The sequence below is a fragment of the Dipodomys spectabilis genome, unplaced genomic scaffold (genome assembly GCF_019054845.1).
Source record: "Dipodomys spectabilis isolate Male_0828 unplaced genomic scaffold, ASM1905484v1 ptg000096l, whole genome shotgun sequence".
Classification (NCBI taxonomy): domain Eukaryota; kingdom Metazoa; phylum Chordata; class Mammalia; order Rodentia; family Heteromyidae; genus Dipodomys; species Dipodomys spectabilis.
The window spans coordinates 21,076,884-21,104,845 of record NW_024870773.1 but is presented as its reverse complement, the minus strand read 5'-3'; the positions used below and the strand labels follow the sequence as shown (position 1 = coordinate 21,104,845).

General features: G+C 41.1%; 2 protein-coding genes across 5 annotated transcripts in view; both read left to right on the top strand.

The window, feature by feature from the left end:
* The first annotated feature begins 89 nt into the window (after window positions 1–89).
* Window positions 90–18,290, top strand: Atp5f1c (ATP synthase F1 subunit gamma). Of its 4 annotated transcripts, none has more exons than XM_042685897.1 (9): window positions 90–143; window positions 9,598–9,632; window positions 10,790–10,921; window positions 14,214–14,418; window positions 14,847–14,990; window positions 15,096–15,160; window positions 16,249–16,501; window positions 17,568–17,604; window positions 18,146–18,290. In XM_042685897.1, exons 2-8 carry the CDS (start codon window positions 9,614–9,616, stop codon window positions 17,572–17,574), a joined length of 825 nt encoding a protein of 274 aa, XP_042541831.1. In that variant the 5' UTR covers window positions 90–143; window positions 9,598–9,613; the 3' UTR covers window positions 17,575–17,604; window positions 18,146–18,290. The 4 variants fall into 4 exon arrangements, with proteins under 4 accessions (XP_042541831.1, XP_042541832.1, XP_042541829.1 ...); XM_042685895.1 differs by having other exon boundaries at window positions 109–211; XM_042685896.1 differs by lacking the exon at window positions 90–143 and adding an exon at window positions 156–205.
* A 9,376-nt stretch (window positions 18,291–27,666) lies between these two features.
* Taf3 (TATA-box binding protein associated factor 3) overlaps window positions 27,667–27,962 on the top strand; it is a 146,496-nt gene continuing 146,200 nt past the window's right edge. Inside the window, exon 1 of the mRNA XM_042686167.1 lies at window positions 27,667–27,879. Within this exon, the coding sequence (XP_042542101.1) occupies window positions 27,714–27,879 (166 nt within the window). The 5' untranslated portion in view covers window positions 27,667–27,713. The remainder of the gene's footprint in view (window positions 27,880–27,962) is intronic.

Below are 27,962 nucleotides of genomic sequence, written 5' to 3'. Positions count from 1 at the left end.
AAAAGGCTGGGTTCCAACACTCGCGAGACTTCTCGGTCTCTGGCGGGAGGGAACGAGACTGACAGGGCGAGTGAGGAGAGAAGGCGTGTCGAGGGAGACTTCGCACACGCGCACTAAGGCCCGCCTGCTCGACCTTCAGCAAGGTAGCCACCACCATCTTTGCTGGGACGAGGGTCGCCGGCCTGTCTGCTGTGGCCCTGCAGTCGCAGTGGTATGGAAACTTGCGGGAGGGTTTCCAGGGACGGGAGAGCTCAGTCAGATGGCAGGGAGAGACGGCTTGGGGGTGCTGTGGGACGGACCCGAGCCTCAGGGCCGAGCTAGGCCCCGAGTCCTGCCCAGGCCGTGTTGGCCGGGGCTGCGGGGAGCGGCTTGGCAGCGGAAGGGCGCGTGCGAGGGCGGGAACCGTGATCCGAGGGATGGAGGTCACGCCGCGTCCCCCGGGGCCCAGTGGGCCCTCGGGGCCCTCGGCTCTGGGACGGTCGTCGGAGTTAGCGACGGGGCGGTCTCCGCGGCGTCCCGCTCACAAATCCTCCTGGAGCTTGCGCCGCATACCGGGCACCGAGGGCCGGGAAGGCCTTTAGCGGAGTCCGCAGGCAACTAAGGAAAGCCTGGGGTAGAATTAGGTTGTGCTTAATGCCCTTGATGGCCTGCGAGGCCCTCCCGGGCTGGTCGGGGTGACCCTGCAGACCTGATCGGCCCCGTGTGCACGCTGGTCCGGCACCCACTGTGGCAGACGCTTTTCCTGGGCAGTGGGGAAACGAAGGCGAACGCCGTAGACCTTCGGGGGCTGGTGGTCGCCTGGTGGCGGACGAGACTTGAAAGATGGGTCTCTTGACGGAGAAGGACTAGGCTATTAGCACTAACTCCAAATTCTTGGGTGGAAGCAGGAGCCCTGCAAGGTCATGAAATAGCGTCAAGGTCTGTCCTGAGAAGGAGGAAACAACAGGTGGACTTTTAAGTGACATTTGTTAACTGCTGTTCAGGTGTAAAGTGCTGTCACGTTTGTGGACTTTTAACCTTAGTTCGCTGAGGCCGAAAAGAAAAAAAGGTATTAGAAGCTCTAAGAATGGCAATAAAAGCCCTTGGGTGGCGGCACCGTTGAACAGGATGAGATGTTTTAAAGTTAGACAGTCTGGAAGAGTTTCTTACTCGAGGCGAAGAGGATTTTTTTAAATATTTTTTATTGTTACTGTAAAGGTGGTGTACAGAGGGGTTACAGTTACATAGGTCAGGTAAAGAGTGCAATTCTTTTGGACCCCTTCCCTCACTCTCCCAGTTTTTCCCTCTCGTCCCCACCCTCAAGTTCTCGAGTTCATTTTCAACATAGTGTTTAGTTGAGTAGCACTGCTGCATTTGTTCACCCTCTTTCCCTCCATTTCTGTGCCCCCAGCTAAGGGTTTTTTTTTTTTTTTTTGCAAATAGGCTGTATCCTAGCAATTAATTCGATTTTACAGGATGGAGGATTTCTAAGGAGCTATAGCACTGAAGTCGGGTTCTGTATGCAACTTCATAAGGAGGAACTATAAAAGCATCGACTGAAACAATTCTTACATTAAGCAAAGAATCTGTAGCAATGTATGAGTTTCAAGATAAAGGGGAAATTAAATATGGAAACATTATGGAGGGTTAGCCTTAGAAGTCAGATTGTTTTCCTTATACTGAGAAGGAAGATTCATGAGAATTAATCCAACAGTAGTTGAATTCTCAGGTGTGGACCTTTTCCCATAAGCCAATCAGCAGACATTTGAACAGTGCCTATCCTGCACCAGTTGGCAAGCTTGCAAGTGTTAAAATGTACTGATGAACAAATAGGGTTGGAGAGTTTCCTGGCATGCAGTGATGCTCAGAAATGTCAGCCCTTTTCTTTCCTTCTTGTGCATTAATGTTATCTGCAGGATATTTTTTGGAAACAAGTCAAATCCGAATTGGTTTTTAGAACCTTAAAACTATTTTTATAAAAACAGACTTTCAGAGACGTAGTCATAAAATTCTAGAAATAGCATTTAATAAAAACACATATAAATTATTGGGGTTGTGAAGTGGCTCAGCTACCCAAGCTGAGATCTGAAAATGGTTATTTGAAGCCAGTCCCAGGCATGGAAGTCTCTGAGACTCTTATCTCCAATTAACCACCAGAAGGCTGGAAGTGCAGCTGTGGCTCAAGTGGTAGCAAAAGAGTTCATGGACTGCTCTTAGACCTTGAGTTCAAGCTCCAGAACTGGCACAAAACAACTTGTAAAATTTTGAACACATTTTAGTAAAGGATTGGTTTAAATAAATGTTGGTAGTCAGACAGCGACTGTTAGGAACCTAAATTTGAAATTTCAGTCATCAAATAAAGGTCAGAGTCCTTAGTCTGGAGTGTAGGTTTTTAAATCAGCAGACTATAAATACTGATCTTCAAGCATCAGTGTTCCACTGTGGAATGTATGTTCTCTTTCTGCTGTTGGTGTCTTCATTGCTTTTGGTGTCTAATGGTTTTCTCTTCCCACTATAGTTATCCTTTTAATTCAGATATTAAAATCTTACTGATTTATACTTCACAGAATTGATTTGAAAAGGAAGAGAAATAACTTTGCCCTCACAAAACTATTAAGATGCATTTCCTTGGATCTGTTTTGGTTCTTGGGAATTTGAAAAAGAAATTATCATTTGTTACTGCTATGTTTCTGTTTTCAAGGAGAAATTTGAGAAAAGGAGTTCCTGGTTTTGCTGTCTTCAAATTTGGGGAACATAAATTCCTTTTTCTTTTAGTGTTTAGTGTTTTCTAAAATGAAATTGCTTTGTAAGGAGCTATCAGTGGGCATAAATCGCACTCTGTGTACTGGCATTTCAGGAGAGAAGAGGCAGGTCATCCTCTGAAGCTGAGAATACACATTTACTGACAGATGTAAACTTCAAGGCAGCAGCAGAGTGTACATAGGCCAAATTGTAGACTCTGGAGCCTGTGTGTGTTGGGCACTGGGGTCCTGATGCTACAGTTCTGCCTGGATATGTTCTTGGGTGGGTTTCTTATGTGTCTGGGCTGCTGGTTCCTCATCTCTCTTTTTTTTGGGGGGGGGGGGGGTCCGGTCATGGGGCCTGAACTCTGGGCCCGGGCGCTGTCTCTCAGCTCTTCAGCTCAAGGCTAGCGCTCTACCACTTGAGCCATGGTGCCACTTCCGGCTTTTTTCTTTTTGCTTATGTGGTGCTGGGGAATTGAACCCAGGGCCTCAGGCATGCAAGGCAAGCGCTCTACCACTGAGCCACCTTCCCAGCCCCCGGTTCCTCATCTCTTAAATAGAGGTAATAGACACATTTTGAATTAGCAAGGGGATTACCTTGGTATTCTCAAAGAACTTAGCACAGTGGCAGAAATGATGTTCTTGACTCAATTAGTATTTGAAAAAACAAGTTTATAAACAGTTTCTACCTGAAATATGCAGTTACTCTACGTGGCAAAGGAAGAAAGATTATGGGTGGGTTTTGGAGAAAAAGAGTGAGGCATAGTCACTTTTCAGTGTAGAGGTAGATGATGGACTTGAACACAAGCATTCATTTTCAGAATTAGACATGTTAGACTTTTCCTTGGAAACTAGCTGCTGGTGCCTTTTCCTTAGTTTTTATATTACACAGCATTATATATTCTTTGACTATAAGTCTCTTAAACTGCAATTTCTTTGAACACCTCCACTGACATTTGGTCTTCTAACAGTATCCTATGATCAGGGCAGATATTGTAACTTACATTCCATTGGATTGTCTATCCATTGTATTTGACACATGTCAAGTTTCTCATATAATCTGAGGATTTCTTGCGCTGAGAGGACATAATACAGTGATGCAGAACTTTTATCTTCTCAATGCAGAATCTTATTAGTACAAAATTCAGTATCAGATTATGTCCTAAAGAGAGGACAGACCATTTATGCCTAGCCATTCAATGGCCAGGTTGTCCTTGGAAAATAAAATTGCAACTTGACAATCATCTTTAGAGCTAAGTGAAGGTTGTGCATAAGAGGGCTTCAAAACACATGACAACACATACCCCCTCTAGCATAAAGAATCAGAAGACACTTCCTCTTCTAGCTCTCACTTGAAATGCTTATGGAAACCAAAACATTTGTTCATCCATATTTGTTCCATATGCTAGTCTGTAATGTAATACTTGTATCAGTTAAATTGAAGTATATGCATAAAACCATAATAGCTAAACATCAATTGTTAAAGCCTATCAATTTGGCATTTGGGGTAAAAAAGTCATACTGAAAGAAAAAAAAAAGCCAGTGAATAACTGGTGTAACTGGTGATACTTTTCTGATGCCATTCTGAGAAAAGCTTGTTAGCACTGCAATTGTTATATCTAATAGTTTGTGCTCTGAAATAGCCATTTGTTGATATTCCCTGCTTTTATTTTTATCCACTCTTAAATCAACCCTAATATTTTACAAATATGTTTCCTCTAAATTATTTGTCTTTATGACTACTAGAATTATGTAAGTCAGGAGACTTTTTAAAAATAATTTGATTATGACCTATTTTAATAACTTAATTATTACTAATATGCACAATCATAAAAATGATATTGTAAAATACACATCATTTCTTGACTTGCATTTAAAAAATTATAATGAAGATTTCAGTATAGAGGGTGGTTTTGTGAACTCAGGGCTTTGTGGCTTTGTGTATTCTAGGCAGCCACTCTTCCATTGAGCCCCCCCCCTCTCAGCCCTCTTGCTTTTTTTCTGTCTCGTTTTTTAGATAGGGTCTCCTTAATTTTGTTGGACGGGCCTCAAATTGGAAAACCTCCTGCTTCTATCTCCGAGTAGCTGAGATTACAGGTACTTGTCACCAAGTCCAGCTTAATAACATTGTAAAGTACAGAAAAAATTAACATTAAAAATTCACAGTTCATTAAGGTTCACTCTTTTTGGTGTATAGTTCAATGAGTTTGGACAAATATATCCACTATTACAGGACAGTTTTCTCAAAAAGTTCTTCCTCCCCTCTCAAAACCCTGACAACCACTGATTTCTTTGCTATTGTTTTAGACTTGTCATTTCTGGCATGTAATATAGTAGAATTGTAATATGTAGCCTTTTTCAGACTGTCTTCTTTCAAGTAGCATATGATTTAAAGTTGCTCCTTATCTTGTTAGAGCTGATTGTTCATTTATTCTTTATTTTTATTTTTATTCTTATTTTTATTATTTCTGCTGTACTGTTACTTTCCTCTGCTAGTTTACAGCATATTTTTTTCAGTTCTTGAAGCCTTAGAATCAGATTGATGTAGTACTTCTTCTTTTTCCTTTACTTTTTCCTTTTTTTTCTTTTTTGAACTTAAGACTTTATGCTTCCCCTCTGTACAGTATTTTTGCAATTAAAAAATATACACAAAAAAAGACTTTATGCTTTCAAGACAAACATTCTATGATGCTCCCCGCATATGGGAAGGTTATTTGTGTAAATATTATGCCATTTAATAAAAAGGACTTGAATGTCCTTTGGGATACACAAGGAACCTTAGACAAACCCTTGGAATACTGAGGGTTAAATTTTATGTAAATTATCCGTATATCCTACATCCTTGTAGGATATAATTGCATTTTGACTCTAGAAAGGTTCTGGGTTTTCTATACAGACAATCATATCATTAGTGAACAAAAAAAACCTTTTTCTTTTTCTGTTTTTGTTCTTTTCTCCCCATCTGTTTACTTCCTCTTCCTGACTTAGTGCTTTCGTTTTGACTTCCAGTATGATGTTGAACAAGAATGCTGTCTGTCTCTCAGTCTTAGGGAGAAAACTGTCATAGGTTTCTTAAGTTTATTCACAGGCTTTAGATAAGTGGGTGTTAGATTTTTATTAGATACTTTTGTGTCCTTTTGTTGTACAGTTTCTCTTCTTAACTTGTGGTTGTGATTCTGTTTGATTTTGAACAGTAAATGAGCTTGCATACCTGAGCAAGTCCTACCTGGTAATGGTATATATTGCTTTTTTATATGTTGCTGGATTTCATTTGTTCATACATTACTGAGTATTTCTGCACCTATGTTCATTTAAGACCTTAGTCTCTAGTTTTCATTTCCTGGTGTCAGCATTAGGTTACTGCTTGTTTCACAGAAGTAGAAAGTGTTCCTTCTGCTTCTAGTTCTATCTGACATGATTGGGATTATGTTTGGTCTTTGTTAGTTTTTAACAACAACTATGGTGACTGGTGGTTTTCAAATCTGTATTTCAAAACCTCTTGAAATATAAAATCCATCATTTCTCATTGGACTTTCCACCTAGCCTTCTTGCTATCTCTCACTCAGACTCCATACCCCCAAGGAGTTCATCCCACCCAGTCTCTCTGTAACCATTATGACAGCACCATCCAGTCAAATCATTAACTTAGAAGCAAAGCTTCTTACTGTTGCCTTTTCCTATAAGCATCTGTGTGCGTTGGTTTGCCCACATCTTAGTCCAGGCTCCTGCTGTCTCTTGTCTGCATGCCACAGGTGCCCATATCTCCATGCTATGAATGTTACCAGTATTCCAAGCTCATTTGACAGTAATCACTTACTCTCATCTGAAAATGAAAATGTCTTGTGGGCTTACAACCTTCATCTCTTTCTTCCTACCTGCTAAATACTATAGTATTTACACACAGTTTCTTTGAAATATTTAAAAGTATTAAATTCTTTACATGATATTTAATTATACCCCATGTGTGTAATTCCCCTCTATTCATGGATGCATGCATGTTTGCTTTCTTGCTTTCCCTCCCTCCCTTCTTCCTTTCTTTCTTCCTTCCCTCCTTCTTTCCCTCCTTTCCTCCTTCCCCCCTTCTTCCATCCTTTCCTCCCTCTCTCTCCCCCTCTCTCCCTTGCTTCCTTTTTTCTTTCTTGTGTAATGTTGAGGATTGAACCCAGGGCCTCGCATAGGCTCTGTCTGTCTTTCATGCTCTCTGAGCATGACATTATCTTTCAAAACTACTGTTTGTATCTTGCAAAAATTCTGTGAAGAGAATACCCTCCCTTGGTTAACACATCCCTTTTTTTTTTTTTTTGCCAGTTGTGGAGCTTGAACTCAGGGCCTGGGCACTATCCTTGAGCCTCTTTGTGCTCAAGGCTAGCACTCTACCACTTGAGCCACAGCACCACTTCAAGCTTTTTCTGTTTATGTAGTACTGAGGAATGGAACCCAGAGCTTCATGCCTGCTAGGCAAGCACTCTACCACTAAGCCACATTCCCAGCCAGCATATCCCTTAAAAAAATACGTTCTTACTATAAAGATACTGTACAGAGGGGTTAGAGTTACATGAATAAGATAATGAATACATTTCCTATTGAGCATTGTTACCCCTTCCTTTGTTTTTCCCCTACTATCTCTTTGCAGGGCACTGGAATCAAATACAGTGACAACAAGGATTATACCATGGGGGTAGAACATACAAAAGAAACAAAAAAATCACATAGTACATTAAAAAGAACAGTGACAAAGAAAAAAAACCTCTTGTGTTCCTGTCTTGGGGTCCATTTCACTTAGCTTCATCTTACATGGTCGTATGTACATAGCTTTTGACCTTTTCTGCTTGTCTGGTAAGATTTTCCTAGACATATACTAGTTATTGCAAATAAGGGAAACCATGGGACCTATGTTGCTTTGGGTCTGGTTTACTTAATATAATTTTTTCCAAGTCTTTCCATTTCCTAACACATGGGATGGTGTCATTCTTTCTGATGGAAGCATAGAATTCCATTGTGTATGTACACACACACACACATACATACACACACCATATTTTCTCGATCTATTCATCTACTGAGGGGCATCTGGGTTGGTTCCATATCTTAGCTATGGTGAATAATGCTGTGATAAACATAGTTGGGTTAGCATATGCTTTATGCACAAATTACTGGGTCTTCAGTTCTCCCATGTACTTTTCCTGACACCATCAGTATTTTGGATGGATTCAAAAGATTAAAGATAATGTCTCGTGACATGCTATTTTTCCCACTGGGGCAAACATTCATTCATCTCATTCATCTTTCACCAACATTTCAGTCACTGATTTTGACTTTGTGTAGTAACATTTCGACTTTCAAGACTTAACAAATATATGATTCAATTTATATAAATGTTTTCAGGAATCTTATCCGTGAGTTGTTTCTTGTGTGTTTTACATACAATATCCTATTTACCAGTGCATGAATACAGAAGTAGCTTAAAGATTTATTAAATTGACTCTAATTTTTTTTTTCAAAAATGTGCTTCCATCTGTGTGGCCCTATTAGAGTGTATGGCTGCTGCTAAGTACTATTGTTTGCCTGAACTCAAGGCCTTGCTTCCTCACAGAAGGCAGTTTACCACATCAGCCCTATTTTTTGCTTATTGAATAGAGATGGAATCTCTGAGACTTTTCTGCCTTTATCTGGCTTTGAACTAATCCTCCAGGTCTCAACCTGCTGAGTAGCTGGGATTACTGGTATGAGTTACTGGCACCTAGTTTCTGAATATTATTTTTAAAGGTTACTAGGCACTAATGCAGTCAAAAGTTGTTTTTAGATGAGTGTGCCCTTGCATGGGGTTTTGGGGTTGTGTTTGTTTGTTTGCTGGTCCTGGGGCTTAAACTCTGGGCCTGGATAACGGTCCCAGGGCTCCTTTTCCTCAAGGCTAGCACTCTACCACTTGAGCCACAGTGCTGCTTCTGGCTTTTTCTGTGCTTAATTGCAGATAAGAGTCTTACGGACTTTCTTGCGTGAGCTGGCTTTGAACCAGGATCCTCAGATTTCAGCCTTTCAGCTAGGATTAGAAATGTGAGCCACCAGTGCCCAGCTTTGTTTTTTGTTTTTTGTTTGTATTTTCTTTTTGGGTGCTAGATTGAACAGAAGGTGTTGTACTTGCTAAGTAAGCACTTTGCCACTGAACTACACCCCACACCTTGGCCTTGAGTTTCTTTTTTTCTTTTTGCCAGTCCTGGGACTTGAATTCAGGGCCTGGGCACTATCCCTGAGCTGCTTTAGTAAGTGCTCTACCACTTGAGCCACAGCACCACTTCCAACTTTTTCTGTATATGAGGTTCTGAGGAATTGAACCCAGGACTTCATGCATGCAAGGCAAGCACTCTACCACTAACTCCCATTCCTAGCTACAAAAGAGATCTGTAACTTTTTTTTGGTCAGTCGTTAGTCGTTAGCTCAAGGTTAGTGCTTTACCACTTGAACTACAGCCTCACTTCTGGCTTTTTCTGCTTATGTGGTGCTGAGAAATCGAACCCAGGGCCTCATGCATGCAAGGCAAGCACTCTACTGCTGAGCCACCTTCCCAGCTCCATTGAGTTTCAAGTATAGTTAGACAGTCCTGGATATAATGTAAGCCTAGGGATGCAGTTGGGGAAAGACCACTTAACAGTTACTATCACCAATGCCAGTGCAAGGTTTATGCTCAGAGTTAGGTAAGGTAAAATGGGGCCTTTGGTATTTGCTTGGAGAATTTAAATATAGAACTATTTCTATTCATATATATTTGATAGGTTATTTTTATGAACTATTAAGTAAACATTAGCTTTGAATATGTTTCTTTTATAATGGAGCTGTTTCAAAAGAACTGAAATATTTTTACAATCTTTATTCTCAGGATCCAAGTTTGAAAGATGGTGACGTTGAAAGATAGTAAGTATTTTGTTTGTCTCAATATGTTCATTGTGAAGAATTAAGTTTGTATGACACCTTTCTTCATCGTCTATTGGTCAAATAGATAAGATGAATCTATGTTCTATGAATCTATCTATTCTTTGAAAGGGTAACTCTGAGGTAACACGTGAAACAGGTTTTTTGTTATTTTTTCTTTTTGGATCCAGTCGTGGGGCCTGAACTCTGGGTCTGGGCACTGTCCCTCAGCTCTTCAGCTCAAGGCTAGCACTCTACCACTTGAGCCACAGCACCACTTCCGGCTTTTTTTCTTTTTTGCTTATGTGGTGCTGAGGAATGGAACCCAGGGCCTCATGCTTGCAAGGCAAGCGCTCTACCACTGAGCCACCTTCCCAGCCCTGAAACAGGTTTTTTAATTCTATGCTGTGTCCAGTAATAATACAATTAGAAAAAATGATTATTTATGTGTATATATAATGTTATGGAATATACAGTTGAAGCCATTTTTATTTATTTATTGCCAATCCTGGGGCTTGAACTCAGGACCTGGGCATTGTCCCTGAGCTGCTTTTTTGCTCAAGGCTAGCATTCCACCATTGAGCTACCGCTTCCAGCTTTTTCTGTTTATGCGGTACTGAGGAATCGAACCCAGGGCTTCATGTATGCTACCACTAAGCCACATTCCCAGCCCAGGTGAAGCCATTTTTAATGTCAGGGTTTTTGTTGTTGTTTTTGGTTTTTGGGTTTTTTTGGGCCAATCCTGGGGCTTGAACTCAGCAGTGTCCCTGAGCTTCTTTTGCTTAAGACTAGCACTCTACCATTTGAGCTACAGTGCCATTTCTAGCCTTTTCTGTGTATGTGGTACCAAGGAATTGAACTCAGGGCTAAATGCATGCTAGGTAAGCACTCTATCACTAAGCCACATTCCCAGTCCAATATCAGTTAATTTTGAATGTATACTGTTTGGTCTCTCATATTGCTGTTTATCCTGTCTAATAACTATAGTCTTATCTATTTACTGGTACTAGTATTGACGTTAAGAGTGGCTTAGCCATTCTTTTCATTCGTGCTATAAATGCTGCTTGCTCTATGTTGCACTTTACAAGAAAATTTCAGGCTTCACAAATGAAATTATACTGTAACTCCTTGGTCTTAATGCAGCACTTCCATTTTTTCAGTAACCAGGCGACTGAAGTCGATCAAAAACATCCAGAAAATTACCAAATCTATGAAAATGGTAGCAGCAGCAAAATATTCCCGTGCGGAGAGGGAGCTGAAGCCGGCTCGAGTATATGGAATAGGATCTTTGGGTAAGAGAAGAGTCATTCACACATTACTTAATGTAAGGATTACTGATGACTTTACTGCTTTACCCAGTGGCAGGCCCATTCTGAGTACTGGCTGTGTGACATCCTCCATGTGCATGCACTTTACATGCATGCGTAGCAGCTCTGGGGTGGAGGGTGGGGGGGGTAGGAATCTTGGGATTCCTATACCTCCAAAGCAAGTGATTTGCCCAAGGTCACATGTCAATGGATACCAGCCTCTGTGTGTGAAACACTGCTTTGTTATCAAATTCTGTATGTTAACTACTGCATATGTTAACATTAAACATTGATTTCCCCCCCCCAGGAATATTAAATATACTGCAAAATATTAATATTAAATATCCTATGAAAAACCTTGGAAACATAATGCATTAGACACAAATGCTAGCTTTTATCCTGCTACCTCCTGTGTGTTGTTATAGGACTCTGGAGGTGGCAGGTAGTAGAGTGGTACTCTAGGGTAGAGAATTGATTAAATGGTGGTGGAGAGGATTTGTGACAGTATGTAGGATCAAATAGGATCAAGAAAAGCAACTGAAAACCTTAACTTTTTTTTTTTTTTTTTTTTTTTTTTGTCTGGTCGTGGGGCCTGAACTCTGGGCCTGGGCGCTGTCCCTCAGCTCTTCAGCTCAAGGCTAGCGCTCTACCACTTGAGCCACAGTACCACTTCCGGCCTTTTTCTTTTTGCTTATGTGGTGCTGAGGAATCGAACCCATGGCCTTATGCATGCAAGGCAAGCGCTCTACCACTGAGCCACCTTCCCAGCCAACTTTAACTTTTTTGGAGATAAGGAGTTGCCATGTAGCCTAGACTGTTCACAAACTAAGATCTCCTGAGAGCTGGAAATATAAGCATGTGCCACTATGGGGGACATGTGAAGATCCTTATTTATTTATTTAATCCTTTTCTGTGCAAATATTGGGGCTTAAACTCAGAGCTTCAGGCTTTCATTTGGCCTTTTCACGCAAGGTTTGCACTTCGCCACTGGAACCACACTTCCGTGGACCAAACCTTCTTTTTTACAATACTTGACATTTTTCAAAGCTTCAAACACAGTTTTACCTTACCATCTTATAGAACACTCATTCTTCAGTAGTCTTGGGCGCAAAGAAGTGATACAATGGTTTTAAAAGGAATTTTATATTTTTTTCTTAGATGGATTCATACCTGATTATTAATTTGTCTCAGAAGCAAAATTGAAAATGCTGGGAAGTTCCTATCTTAACTTGTTATAATATTTTCTGAATTCTTGCATTATTCCATCTCATGGCTGAATTGAGGCCACCTCATAGAATTTTAGATTCATTATTATGAAAAACGTATACAGGGCTGGGAATGTGGCTTAATGGTAGAGTGCTTGCCTATGAATGAAGCCCTGGATTCCATTCCTCAGTATCACATAAACAGAAAAGACCAGAAGTGGCACTGTGGCTCAAATGGTAGAGTGCTAGGCTTGAGCAAAAGAAGCTCAGGATCAGTGCCCAAGCCCTGAGTTCAAGCCCTGGGACTAGCAAAAAAAAAAAAAAGGTACACAAAGTTTAGTAAAGAAAATCCTAGTGCGCCCTATGAGGAAAGGCCTAAGTTAAATAGCTACAAGGCCACTTTGCTCCTGTCTTCCACAGGGTTGTTCTAATTAGAACTAAGTCCCTTCCATCTGTTTGTCTAATCATGTAAGTACTGTCCTTGCTTCAGCTCTTGCCCCTGCAGTCTTCTCTCTACCCCACAGACACAGTAAATAAGTTATAAATTATTAATGCTGTTCTCTGCTTAAAACCAATTTGCAACAAGAAAAACATGTTAAGTGATCTTGATTTTCAAGCCTTTACATAATCCTATTCCTGGTACCCCTTCCTTCATCTACATGCTACTGTTTCATTGCTCTATCTGTATGTATGTGTGTTTGTGCCAGTACTGAACTAGAACTCAGGGACTGGTACTCTCACTTGGCTTTTCCTGTTCAAGTATGGCATTCTACCACTTCAGCTGCATCTGATTTAGATTTAGATAAGTCTCACAAGGTTTTCAGGTGACATCAACCACAGTCCTCAGATCTCAGCCTCCTGAGTAGCTAGGTCCTTCACATTTTCTATTGTTTTGGTAGTTCTGGAGATGCACCCCAAAACCTTGTGCTTGTTACAAGGCATATGTTCTACTACTTGAGGCAGACCTCCAACACCTTTGTGCATTGGCTATTTTGAGGGTAGGGCTTTGCTTTAGTCCTAGGTTGGCTTAGTTTGCTTTTCACCTATGTTGCTGGGGTGGCATGCATGTGTCACTGTGCCCAGCCATTATTTCCGTAGTAATTGGGATTAACAGATGTGTGCCACACACCCAGCCATGATTCAGATGATTTTTTTTGTGTGTGTAAGGTTTTGTTGCCCAGGCAGACTTTGAACCTTGTTTCCCAAGAGGCTAGCTGAGCCCAGAGCCCAATGTGGTAAACTGACACATCAGGCTAGCATCACAATATAATAGTTCCTTGATTTCTCCCCATTCTCACTGGCCTTACACCTCGTTAAATCAGCGTATTCTTACTCTTATTTAATTTCCTCTTAGCTTCTGCTGAGATCATCAGAACCACAAAGTTGGTCAGATAGTCCCAAAAATAAATTGGCATTCATTATGTAAGTATCAACAGTATCAACAAGTTTTTAAAAACTTGATAGGCAGATGATGAGAAGAAGCTCAGTAAGTCTTTGTTTCTGATGTTTTAGTTGTATGCTGGAAGACTGCATTCTGTAGGAGCTTGCTGTCTAGGTGAGTTAGGTACTTCTAAAATTCTAACTTTTTTTATTTCAAATTCTTTAGTTTTAGAAACTTCTTAGAGTCAGTACATATGAAAATTGGCCATTTATGACTCTTAGGAATCTTCCCTAGATAGAGATTTAAATCTTTATGGTTTTCAGTCTGGTTATTGAGTATATACACAGACATTTCTGAATATACTAGTCAAAGTGCCACCTAAACATAAATGAATATATTGACTACAGCCCTTTCTTTTCTGTTTTTTTTTTCTTGGTCATGGGGCTTGAACTCTGTGTCTGGATGCTGTCCCTCAGCTCTTCAGCTCAAGGCGAGTGTTTTACCTCTTGAGCCACAGTGCCACTTCTAGCTTTGTCTATTTATGTGGTGCTGAGGAATTGAACCGAGAGTCTCATGCATGCTAGGCAAGCACTCTACCGCTGAGCCACCTTTGGGCTTCTTTTGTAAATTTGGTTGAGATCATTGCACCTTGAATGCAAATTGCATTTGAAAAATCATATTTTTTTTTCAGCTCTGTATGAAAAAGCTGATATTAAGGTAACTGAAGATAAGAAGAAACACTTGCTTATTGGTGTGTCCTCAGACCGAGGACTCTGTGGTGCTATTCACTCATCAGTTGCTAAACTGATAAAAAATGAGGTGGCTACACTCACAGCAGCTGGAAAAGAGGTCATGCTTGTTGGAGTTGGTGATAAACTCAGGGGCATTCTCCATAGGTAAATATATGGCTTTCGTGCAACTGTACAAGATGTTTTTTATTTACTCAGAGAAGATTTTTTATTTTGTTTTTTTCCTCTGGATATATTGGGGGAGGGGGGAGTATGTATCTGTACATATATATTTTACTTGTTTTTAAGATTCTCCTTCATCCACACCACTGTGGAATACATTGGTAATATCCAAAGCCATTGGCATTAATGCAAACAAGAAATCAGAGGCTCTATCATCACAGACTGGAAATGTTAGAAAGGAACAATAGTTAGTTCAGATTTAAAGTAGCCAAAGGCAAAGAGAGTGTAAAATAAGGAAGGCCTAATGTTTAGTCCTTAGTTCTTTGTACTGAAAGAAAGGAATGATAAGGTCCAAAACTGGACCCTTGGTGATAATATAAGCATTCCACTGAACTGTTTAATGTGATTTCTAGTACTCATTCTGACAAGTTTCTGGTGACATTCAAAGATGTGGGAAGAAAGCCCCCTACTTTTGGAGATGCATCAGTCATTGCTCTTGAATTATTAAATTCTGGATATGAGTTTGATGAAGGCTCTATCATCTTCAATCGATTCAGGCAAGAAACATTCAGAATTCTTAATTCTTGTATATTCCTGTTTTAAAATAAATGCTTAATTTTAAAATTATTGCAAGATTTACATTTGATTCTTATCACTTCTAGGTCTGTTATTTCCTATAAGACAGAAGAAAAACCCATCTTTTCTCTTGATACTATTGCAAGTGCTGGTAAGTAGTTGCCTGACAAGTATTCTGAAGGTGTAGGTGAAACATCAATTCACTAAGGAAAACAGTCAGAATTTACCAGCTGACACAAAATGATACAGGCTGAAATGACAGGTATGAAATACCATGCCTGGAAGATTTTTTTTTTAATTATAGACAGAAGTTATGATCAATACTATCTGAAATTTGATGAAATACAATAGTGCTTCACGTGTGTGTGTCCTGGTCCTAGGGCTTGAACTTGGCCTAAGTGCTGCCTCTGGGCTTTTTGTGTTCAAGGCTAGCATCTACCACTTATCTACAGCTTTTTGGTGTTAATTGGTTTTAAGGGTCTCACAAACTTTCCTATCCTGGCTGACTTCAAACCGCAATACTCAGATCATAGCCTCTTGAATAACTAGTATTACAGGTGTAAGCCACCAGTGCCTGGCTGCTTGACCACTTCTAATGATTTAAAATTGCATTAACGCAAACAAGAAAAACGCTAAATTTCTGTAACATTAAAACAGAAGTTTTTATCAGTTTCTGGTTTTTTTTTGTTGGTGGTGGTAGTGGTGGTCGTGGGGCTTGAACTCTGGGCCTGGGCACTATCCCTGAACTCTTCAGCTCAAAGCAAGTGCTATACCACTTGAGCCACAGCCACTTGCAGTTTTCTGTTGGTTAATTGGAGATAAGAGTCTTATGGACTTTCCTGCCGGGGCTGGCTTTGAACCGTGACCCTCAGATCTCAGCCTCCTGAGTAGCTAGGATTACAGGCGTGAGCCACCCGGCACTAACTTTTCTTGAGAATAACATTTCATTGAGTGATGTTTTTGTGACACTGTTAATCAGAAAATATCATACTCATTGAGAGTTTAGTAGTTCTTTTAAGTGTCACTTTCCTAAAACTAGACCGTCCAGTGTTTTGTTTACACATATTTTGCTAAAAATGTTATCATCTGTGATGTAGAAAAAAACCATGTAGAAAATATAACAGCTTCATTCAGCTTACTGTAAAATTATATGCTTGGTAATTTAAAAGGATTTTTAATACAGTCAAGTCTTCTGTACTTACTCTAACTTCAAAAAAAATTCATTGCTTGTTTTAACAGAGAGCATGAGTGTCTATGATGATATTGATTCAGATGTGCTGCAAAATTACCAAGAGTACAGCCTGGCCAACATCATCTACTACTCCCTGAAGGAGTCCACTACCAGTGAGCAGAGTGCCAGGATGACAGCCATGGATAATGCCAGCAAGAACGCTTCTGAAATGATAGATAAACTAACTCTCACATTCAACCGCACCCGCCAAGCTGTCATCACTAAGGAGCTGATTGAAATTATCTCTGGGGCTGCTGCTCTGTAAGTAATTCTACGTTGTTTGCCCCTAGAAGGTTTTACTCTTCTCTCCTGACAGCTTGTTTAACATTTGGATGCTTAAAAGTTTTCTGCCTTTGTGTTGTATTAAGGTGGAAATGATTCATTACTGAATTGTGTGTCCTAACTCTTTGGATGTAAAGATTTGGTAAAGATGGGATTGCTTTGATTTCTTCTGATTGTTTTAGTGGAAACTGGCTCAGGCTGGCTTTCTTGTTTAGAGATGAATGATGGTAGAGTCCCAGTTTCTATTCAATTTTCTGTATTGTTGCCATTTGGTAACATGCTTCTTTCCTTTAGAAAATGTCTTGACTACTGAGAAATTGAGTATGTAGGGGCAGTGTTAAGGGTATGATCCTTGAACTTAGGGCCTTGCTAGGCCATTGCCACTGGGATTATACCTAGCCTCTTTGTTGAGATAGGCTGTGAGGTTTTTTTTTTTTTTGTCCTAGTTGTTATTGTTACTGAAAGCATGCACCACCATGCCTGACCCCATTGGGGTATTTAATACTGTAAGAAAAAATACACTAGAGTGTATTTTGCAAGATAAAATGTGTGCAGAGTTGTCTTGGATTTATCCAGTCATACCTCCCATCAGTTGGTTATTAACTTGTAAAACTTTTACAAAACTTCTATGTATCTCTTTAATTTTTTCATCTTTAAGCCCATTTTATATAGGTCCTTGTCATTTATCTTTTGAATTTAAAAAGTTCGTATTTGTTTTTTAAGGTAGGTCTTGCTCCTGCGCTTAAGCAGTCCTACTACCTCAGTCTACTAGTTGCTATGACTATAGGCACACCTGACAAAAGATACACATCTCATTTTTGAGTATCAAGCCCTTGCATGGACGTGTTTTTAATCACTTCTAATCAGATTGGAGTCTACAGCTTTTTATCTTGTTGAGTTGGTTTTAAAGGAATGTTTGTTTGTAAAATCTTTATGTGTTATTCTCAAGGTAGCATGTAAAGACATGGACTATGATTAACTCATATGGATTGCTTCTTGACCTGCTTGTTTTGTGTTTGTCTTTTTCTTCTAATACAATAACCAGGGATTAATGAAAACCAACTTCCATCCTCAGACAAGAGGTAAAGTTTACATTCCCCATACCCTTTCAGAAAAGAAACTAGTCATAAGGAGGTAACAAGACATTTGAGATTGACAATCAGGTTTATTGTAGGAGCCAATTTGTAAAAGCATATGGATGGTGGTAGTTGACTTTTTCTTTTCACATTAAATATGCTGCAGAAAAGGATAGATCAGTAACAATATTGTGAACTATTAACTTTGGGTGCGTGAGGACTGATGATTTTCAAGCTTTATGTTGTAGGCACCCCTTAATGTCTGATTTGAGGGAGGATATTTACATTTTCATTGGCCTCAGTGTTTACGTTGCTGTGATGCCATGCATTATGTGTCCTCTGGAAAATCTTGTGTACTGTACAGATAAAGAGAACCAAACAGACATAACTGAATTACAAATTTCACAAATAGTCCCACAGACCAAAATTTGAGAACCACTGGAACATCAATATGTAAATTCAGTTTTTTCCACCCCAAGTAGATGAGTTATTTTCTTGACATAATTATGTTCTACTGTTTGATTTTTACTTGTACTTTGTTTTTCAGGTAAAGAAGGAAAATTCAGCAAGCTGATTTTGTTTTTAGCTTATTGCTGTCTTTGTCAGAAGAAACCTGCTTCATTGTTTGAATTACTAAAGACAGCAAGATGTTTGTAAATTATATTACAATAAATGACTTACAATAAGAAAAATCATGGTCTCTTCTTAAAATAAATAGATGTAGTTTTCAAAATGAGGTAATGTTAAGATATTTAAAAATATTAACATGTTAACTATCAAAAGTTTCTAGTGGAAGCTAATTTATGAAGCTCTTCTGGTTTTATGGTTCTGTACAGGCCATAAAGGCCACAATTTCTTCAGGGCTAGGGAAAGAAGAGCTGTTGGACCCACTTTAGCCTTGGCTGCCATTCTTTTGCAAGTTTAAAGAGCTGTCAACAAAATGTAGTTAAGAATGATAACCATTTACCAGGTATTCCTGGCATCAGGAATTCCAAGCATACCCTTATATTTTATATATAAACAGATAAGCATACACTTTAAAACCATTGAGTATATATCATTTCAGTATATTTAGAGTTGGATGCTTGACCTAATTCTATACTGTGTTGCCCATGCTAAACTCTTAGGTCTTTTTTCCTATTTATATAAAATAGGGCATATACGTTTATTATGAAAGTATTCCAGAATATAAAAAGTAAAACCCATTCTCATTTAAGTTGATGTGATGTATATTCTGAACTGAGAAAAATACTTGAATAAGTGCTTACATTTAGAAAAGATTCTTCAAGTATTTTCTTATTTTCCTACAACTGTAGTGATTGTGTGTGTGGTACTAACTTTGAACCTGGGACCTGATGCTTGTTATACAGATGCTCTACCTTTTCAGCCATATCCCTTTACCTCCTTTTTGGCATTTTTCACACAGTATGTGGTAGTTTCGATCTACCTCTTCAGTCATACTTCTTTGCCCCCCTACCCCCTTTTTGGTGTTAGTTATTTTCCAAATAGGGTGTTAGCCAGCCGTGCATGCACCACAGTCCTAATCTCTACTGGATTTTAGCCATCAGCCACCTCACTCAGCTCCAAAAACTATACTCCTTTTAAAAGTTATTTTTATTATTGTTTTTTTTAAAATATTTTTATTAAGTGGTTGTACAAAGAGTTGCAATTCCATATGTCAGATGAGTGCAATACACCTTGATCAATGCCACACTTTCCATCATTCTTCCCCCATTTCCCCCCTCCCATCCCTACCCTGTTATGTAATTCAGTTATTACATACTGTACATTGAATATAATGACTGTGTTTGCTCAACCTCCTTTCATGTTTTATTTCATTACCTTTCCCCAAAAAGCATGTGTCTACTTCCTGGTACTTTTTTTTTTTTTTTTTTAAGCAGTTTATTAGTCGTTTGGAGGAGTTACTCCTTTGGACTCCTCCCTTAAGTATGTCATCCTTTAGTCAGCTTGTGTGTAAATGCATAAAATGTGTTACCATGCATGTTTGTATTGTAGATCTAGCATACATATATAAGAGAAAATGTGCTGTTTGTCTCTTTGAGGCTTCAGCTCCTCATAAGTCAGGTTATGAGTACAATGCGTCTTGATCAATGTCACCCCTTCCATTGTTCCTCGGCATTTTCCCCTCTCCCATCCCCATTCTTTTTGAGCTGGGGATCAAACCCAGGTTCTCACAAGCTCTCACCACACACTGTATTAAGCACTGCCAGTTTCCTCCAAAGACTTTTAGGTCTCTTATTCTCAAAATTCACAATGATGATGGATATTGTGTTGAACATTAGGGCTTTTAGCTGTGGAAATTCAGACAAAAAGACCCACAATCCCGAGACATTGGTTATTTCAAGTGGCTTCATTGTGCTACGTATTACATGTGCTTATTTCTACTTTCTACAGTCATCTCTTGTCCTGAAACTCAGTTTTTCTATTTGGATTTTTTCCAAAGGGAGAAAAAATCCTGTTAAAGGATTTCCTCCAGCTTTTCTCATGCTTTTATTACATTCCTTTTCTATTGAGTATTCTTTTTCAATAATTGCCCAAGATCCTGATTTTACATAGTAATAATTTCATCTGCTGTTTCCCTGCCATGATCTAGGTTTTGGATTCCAAAGTGTTGGCATACATTTGCGAAGCGCCAGATAGTAAACATTTTAGGCCTTCTGGCCTATATAGAGTCTCTGTTGAATGTTCTTTTCCTTTTTTGTTTTGCTTTAAAATGTAAAGGGGGGTGGGGGGAATTTCAGTGACCAGGTCCAGGTTTTCCTCAACCCTTAGTCTCAAATTTTCCCCAGATGCCTGAAAATCTTTGGTTTTCTGCCAGTGAGTTTGGGTAATTTACTAGGTCAACTTGTATGTCAGTATCTATAGGTTCTTCCAGGCTCCTTCCTGGAAAGTGATGGCTTAAAAGCTACCATTTAGAAAGAAACCAGTAGAGAAAGTGGCTACGCTTGCAGCCGATAGTAAGAGCCCATCGTCAGGCCCACACAGGCACCATGCAGTGGCCTGCATCCAGTTGTTCATTCTCTCTAAAGTACAAACCTCTGGTGTCTGCCAGGGTTGGGAAGAGGCTGTCCTCCAACACTGCCACATGAGGAAAAGGATACAGCTTTCAAATTTCCTGTTGTTCCCTCTGGCTTTTTGTCCAGTTTATCATTTGCGGGGCGGGGTGGGGGGGGGGGGGGTCCCTTCCAGAAGTTTTACAAGGAATCTGAAGAATGAAATTGGGTACCAGTTCATTGGATTTGCATATTCTTGAATGGAAATCCAGGGGAAAGTTTCTTACATGGAAGTGTTCGATAAATGCTGCCAAACTGCTCTTGAAAAGATAAACCAGGGCTGAGGGTATGGCTTGGGGGTAGAATGCCTGTTTACCATGAATAAGGCCTACATTCAATTCCTAGCATTACACACACAGACACAAAATGAAAACCAGGTCATAAACTTTAAATGTTACTCTGCTTTCCAGAAACATCTAAAAACTACCTAAATTGCTAGGTCTGTCAACTTGAGTATTGTATGACCAAGTTTCTATTATTACAAGGCCTGTTTTCTATAATTTGCTCTGTACAAACCTTTTGTGTTTAGTATGGAACATTAGTAACCTTTCAAAACTATTACTGTTGTTAACCTGCCATGTTAAGCTTAAACACTCTGCAGGCACTTAGCTGCTGGGACCAACTGAATGAAAAATGATGCTCTTGCCAGAGCTAGTCTATGAATGCCCACCTGTAAACCCTGCCAGCACTGGTGTCTAGCCCAGAACCTAGCTTTGTGTATCATCTGCTAGCACCAGGGTTCAACCCACAACCCAGCTTTGCTGTGTTCTTGGTGCTCTTCATCACTCAGCAAGATGGAATGATCAGGATTAGGGCTCTTAGTAAGAGCTGTGTCCTATTAAGTTGTCCATAGATAAGAGTTGAACTCCACAGTCCAAAACATCTGCTTTCACATTGCAGTAGTTCTTGCTTCCTGGAATCCATTTTTCCTTCTTTCTACTTGAAAATAACAGCTTTACAGATACAGGTCCATTGCTACAGAAGTCACCCTTTAATTCCATGTTTTAGTATATTCACAATTTAGTTATGTTCAGAGTTATGCACTATACTCATTCTTCACACTATTTCAAGGTGAGCTTTTCCTAGAAAGCATATTTACCACACACTACCTGCTAGGTACTATGGACACCGGTTTTTTTTTTTTATCATACTGATCAGTGAATGAGATGAACACAGTTCTTGGTTCCTCCCCCCCAAGTCTGGCCAAGAACAGAGAGCAACGAATCTTGTTTTGGGCACCCATCAAATATTAAATTTGAGATGTAGATGGGAAATCCAAGCAGACATTAGTCATCAGATACAGTGACCTATGTTAGTATATTTGGGAAGAATGTAAAATCAGATGAGTCACCTTTATATAGCTAATGATTAAAAACTGGCATGAGTCCTGTGAAATGAGAACAAACACTTAGAAAGGAAACAAAGGCATTACAGGATAAAGCAAGCCTTTGGTATTACTGAAGTCTGAGTTCTTCCTTTGTGGGAGGAGGCAGACAGAAATGTGATATGGAAGGATGAAAGAACATGGGGTTTTAGTTTGAATTAGGAGCTGCATGTACTTAGTACTTGAAGATACATATGTTCTCCCATCTTTACCACTTCAAAGTCCCTGGAGCAGTGATGCACATTAGTAATAATGGTCACTGTTGCATATAATTATGCTTTGTCATGCAGCCCACTTTCCATGCCTGATCAATGTGGGAGGCCAGATTGGTCCCCTTGCCCTCACATGTATGTAATGTGTTGGCAAAGTCCCTCCTGAGTGCAAACCGATGTCTCCCTGCCCAAATCCTGCTTCCTTCTATTCTTCCCTGCCCTTCCTTCCCTCTCTTCACTTTCTTCTCTCCCCATCCCAGCTTCCTTCCTTCCCATGTCCTCAATCCCTTCCCTTCCCTTCCTCTCTTTTCTTCTCTAATCCTGCTCCCTGCTCTTCTCTCCCACTCCTAGGTGCTAATGTATTAAAGGCTCCATTAAGTACATATATCCCAGAGAGTGGAAGATTCAGAGGTTTACAAAGATTTAAGGGTCTACAAAGGTTCACTGGCCTACTGTATCAGTAAAGCTTTTAGGATCTAGTTGCCTGGGATGTCTCCTACAAGTAACAGATCTAAATAAATGATTGCCCCTTGTGCCTTCTACTATGAAGAAACATGCCTGCTACATTTTTTTGGCTTCTGAAAGCAAAGCCTGTCACCCTTAGGGCTTCTTTCTGGACTATCTGGACTATATACTGAAGGCATGAAAGGTGAAAGGCCGCCAATTTTGAGATGAGGCCTGAAGCAGGAAAGGGTTCTGCAGCTGGTGCAGTATCAGGTATTAATGCTGCCTTTTTCTTTTTTACAAGGCCTGGGTAGCCTGGTGGATTCTGGCATTAGAGGCATCTGCAATGTGATGTTCATTGTAAGTTCTAAATGGTAAATTGCAATGGCACCCCATGTTCTGGAGTAAGATCATGATGTGTGGGGGAAAATTCTAGATATTTGGTAAAAACAGCTCCTGGCATGGTAAATTACATGGAATGTCTGATCATAGGAAACCAAGTAAGTATAAGAACTGCCTATCACAAGTTTGGACAAAAGGCTAAAAATAGCAACAGTTGACTTTAAAAGAAAGTGTACATTCAGAATCTACCATAAACAGGGTCCCAGGACACAGCAAGCTACAGGGGAAAGGAGGCCAGCTTGCAGTGCCTTCATTAATGTTGCACTAGTGTTTCTCATCCCACCTTACGCTCACGGTTGCATGGCAATTCCTTATGACCAGCTTGTAACAGGAAGGACAAAAAGCCAAGCTTATTTCACGGATGAGCAGCTTGAGAGGCAAATGAAAGTCAAAAACAGATGGATTCTGTGCTCCAGCTAATTTCATATGGATGTGAAAGAGGACAGCAATGGGACTTCTTTCTTGGGCAACAGCTAGGCTGCTTGCTTGCCACAAGATCAATGCTGATATCTCTGATGAAGTGAGAGCTGTGTTCTTTTCCAAATATGTGAGGCTGGAACGGCAGGTAACACCTCAGTATGTGACTGTATTTGGAGATGGGGTCTTTAAAAAGTAAAGTTAAATTGAATCATTATGACTCAATGGGCCTGGTCCCATGGACTAGAAGAGACACAAGGAATGTGTACACAAAGAAGAAAGGCCACTTGAGGATACTTGGTGAGAAGATAGCAGTCTGCCAAGGCGAGTGCTCTGGGAAAATCAAATCTACCTGGACTGTAGTCTACACAAGGATAAGAAAACTCAAAGACTATCCAAGAAGACCAAGTAGACTGCATTAAGTTCCTCTGATCCTAGAAAGGGCAGTCATTTATTTTGGTAAGAAGCAGACCAGTACTGTCACATATTATATTTCATCAGCCCTTGGACTTATTATTCTAACAAAGAAAGTATATAGGAGTACATATGAGGCATGAAATCCACTGTTAATAGGACATACTATACCACTCAAGCTGTCAGCCTGGCAGAAAAATGCAATAACCTTTTGTAGGCACCATTAAAGAACCAGTGCACAGGCACTACCTTGTAAGCATGTAGTATAATCCACTGGAGTGCTGTGTATTCTTTAAGTCAATGGCTTGTCTATGGTGCTGGGTTCCTGACAGTCATTTTAGGGTACAAGCCAGAATTTCTCCTCTGACCATCATTCCCAGTGACTTATTTGGGGAACTCTCCCTGTCCCTGATACTATAGGCTCTCCAGGTTTATAGGGACAATGTTTTCTCCAGGGCATCCTGATAAAAAAAATTAGCTATGGATACAATGTTAGTCAAGAGTCAACCTCAAACTGAGAAGCCATCATGTAGGCAGGAGCAATTAATCCTAATCATTAGGAGAAAGTCTAGCTTCTCTGACAAAGTTGTGGACCAGCAGCAACATTTGGTATGGAAGAGGTTTGTTTGAGAGCCTTTTGGCATTCTTATTTAATTTTGATGGTACATTGACAAACTCAGCAATCACTGTTTGGAAAAGACATGGAAACTAGGGCTCAGAAGTACTGTGCATGAAGTTCTGGGTCATGTCACTAAGGATGCTCCAAGACCAGAAGTGAGAGCAATCTAGAATAGATGGTAGAGGAAAAAAGTATGTATATAATAAATACAACATATATGGTAAATATGGCAAAAATGTTAACAATTGTCTATTTCAACTTTTCAGTAGGTTTGAAATTTTTTCACTCTTCACAGACAAATGAAGTTTCAATATTATCAAACAGCAATAAACGTGGTCAAGTATGGTAAGGACTGAAAAGTGTGCCTCTGATTTAGCATCAGAAATGTCCCTAATAAGACAGGTGCTAGTGGCTCATAACTAAAATCCTAGCTACTCAGGAAGCTGAGATCTAAGGATCCGAGTTCAAAGACAGTGCTAGTAGACAAATTCTTGAGACTCTTATCTCCAATTAATCAGCAAAAAGCCAGAAGTGGAGTTGTGGCTCAAGTGGTAGAGCCCAGCCATGAGCAAAAAAGCAAGTGTGTAAGCACAAGGCCCTGAATTTAAGCCCCAGTTTCAGCAAACACACACACACACACACACACACACACCCAGTTTCAGCACACACACACACACACACACACACACACACACACACACACACACACACACACCTTGATAATCTTGGGGCATCGATAGAGTAAAGATAGGCATATTCCCATATTCCCACCTACTACCTTGTTTCTTCTCTGCAGATTATTTGGCTGATCTACCATGTTTTCCGGTCTACTGAGTTTTCATAAATTTGTAAAAACTGATTTTTATGCTCAATGTTCTGGAATATTTCTTGTAGAAAGGATATAGAGCTACTCAGAAGCACAAATATTGGTGAAACCACATAAACTCATGTACTAAATCATTATTAATAGGGACAGAAAGGCACATTTAAGAACAAAGTAAATCAGCAATCACAACTTGGCTCGAGCCAAACTAAATTCAGATTAGTCATCTAACCTATGAAATTACTTATGCTTGTAAATTAAAGCTTGTAAAAGCTGGGTGTCTGTGGCTCATGCCTATAATCCTATCTACTCAGGAGGCTGAGGTCTGAGGATCACAGTTCAGTCAGCCTGGGCAGGAAAGTCCATGAGACTCTGACTTCTAATTAAACAGAAAACCAGAAGAGGCCCTGTGGCTCAAAGTGGTAGAGTGCTAGCATTAAGCAGAAAAAGCTCAGGGATAGTACCCAGGCCCTGAGTTCAAGCCCCACTACCAACAAAATAAATAAAAGCTTGTAAATTCCATGCCACCCCTGGCCTGGTGTAAGCTTCGGCACCCTCCCTCCCCCCAGTTACAGGGGAGGCTGAGGGCAGGGAATCACTTGAGCCCATGAATCAGAAGCCAGCTGGACAATATAGCATGACTGACTCAAAAAAAACAAAGCAAAATTTTTTTTCCCAATATTTAAAAATGTTCTTTATCAGAACATCCCAATTTCAGGCATCATCAAAAAAGACCTGGCAATATTCTGCTAGAGCTAGAAGGGTCTGCTGCAGGCAACCAGGCCTTCCGGCAACTTTAGGTGAACAGGATACAGTCAATGTCATGCATTTTGATTAGTATTTAGCTAGGAAATCGAGTTCCTCACATCCTGGTTAGGTCACAGTGGCTGGCAATGTTTGTGGAACAATGACGTTTTACCTTTTACTGGAAAAGGACTATGAGATGAGGGCAGTTTATAGCATGCACTTCAACCTTTTTTTTAAATATATATTTATTATACAGGACTCTAAACATTCACACACAGTGACACCAAAGGGAGGATACTTTGGGGGGGTTACACAAATGTGCAATGCCTCAGTGCTTCTGATCATATAAAATATTGATTGAAATGAATTGTTTTAAAAAAAGAAAATATTGGGGAGGGGGGGCTGGAGGAAAAAACAGAGAAAATGAGGGAAGAGGTGAGGTGACACTGTTCAAAAGGAAATGTACTCAATATCTGACTTATGTAACTGTAACCCCTCTGTACATCACCTTTACAATAAAATCGTTTTGTTTTTCATTTTATGTTACTGTAAAGATGCTGTGCAGAGGACAATTGTTTTTAAAAGAAGGAAATATTGGGGCTGGGAAGGTGGCTCAGTGGTAGAGCACTTGCCTTGCATGCATGAGGCCCTGGGTTTGATTCCTCAGCACCACATAAGAAAAAAGCCAGAAGTGGTGCTGTGGCTCAAGTGGTAGAGCGCTAGCCTTGAGCTGAAGAGCTGAGGGACAGCGCCCAGGCCCAGAGTTCAGGCCCCACGACCGGACCCCCTCCCGCCCCCCAAAAAAGGAAATATTGATCTTGGCTGTTGCTTTGGGGGTGGGGGTCATTACCACAGAGACGTTCTCCCCCCCCCCCCCGCCCCGTTCCAGCTGTAATGCGATGACTGTTGAAAGACACGCTAAACCGAGTGGGGTTTTGTTTTGTTTTTCAGACAGGATTTCACTACGTGGCCCAGGCTGACCTCGAACTCCAAGATCCTCCAGCCTCAGCCTCTCCAGTGAACAGCTTGTTTTTTAATTCATGCACTAGCTCCCTCCTTGGACCCCCTGAAACACAGACGGCGGCCCCCCTCTCATTTCGACGCCCCCACCCTGCCATCCCCCCCCCACCCCCCCGAGGGACCCCAGCAGCACCTGCTTGTCCCAGAGCTCGGCCACCAACTGCGTTCAGCCCGTCCGTTTCCGGTTGCCTTCCCAAGGCCGGAGAATCGATACCGAAACGCTCGCTCTGCTCCCACGGGGCGGAGCTTCGGCCTCGGCGCTCTCGGGTTTCGTCTGGTGCTGCCTCGCTCCGGCGGCCTTCCAGCGGGAGGCGGAGCGAGCCCAAAATGGCGGCTCTCAGGCTGGCGCGCTCGGTGCTGCCGGGGCTTTGAGGTGGTCGCCTCTGAGGGTCGGGGTTGGGAGGCGGGAGAGGGCCGGTGTCCCCGCCGCGGGGCGCGGGGCGGAGGGGGCCCCCCCTCCCCCGAGGATGAACCCGAGGCTCCGCTGAGGCCCGGCGGCGGGGGGCTGGAGCGCGGCGTCCGCGAGGGCTGCGGCGGCGGCGCCCGTCCACGCAGCGGGATGTGCGAGAGTTACTCCCGGTCGCTGCTGAGGGTCTCGGTGGCGCAGATCTGCCAGGCGCTGGGCTGGGACTCGGTGCAGCTCAGCGCCTGCCACCTCCTCACCGACGTGCTGCAGCGCTACCTGCAGCAGCTGGGCCGGGGCTGCCACCGGTACTCGGAGCTCTGTGAGTACCGGGCTGGGTGCGGGAGGGCTCGCCGTGACACCTCCGCGGCGCCCACCCCTCCGCGGCGCCCCGTCTCCCCCCTC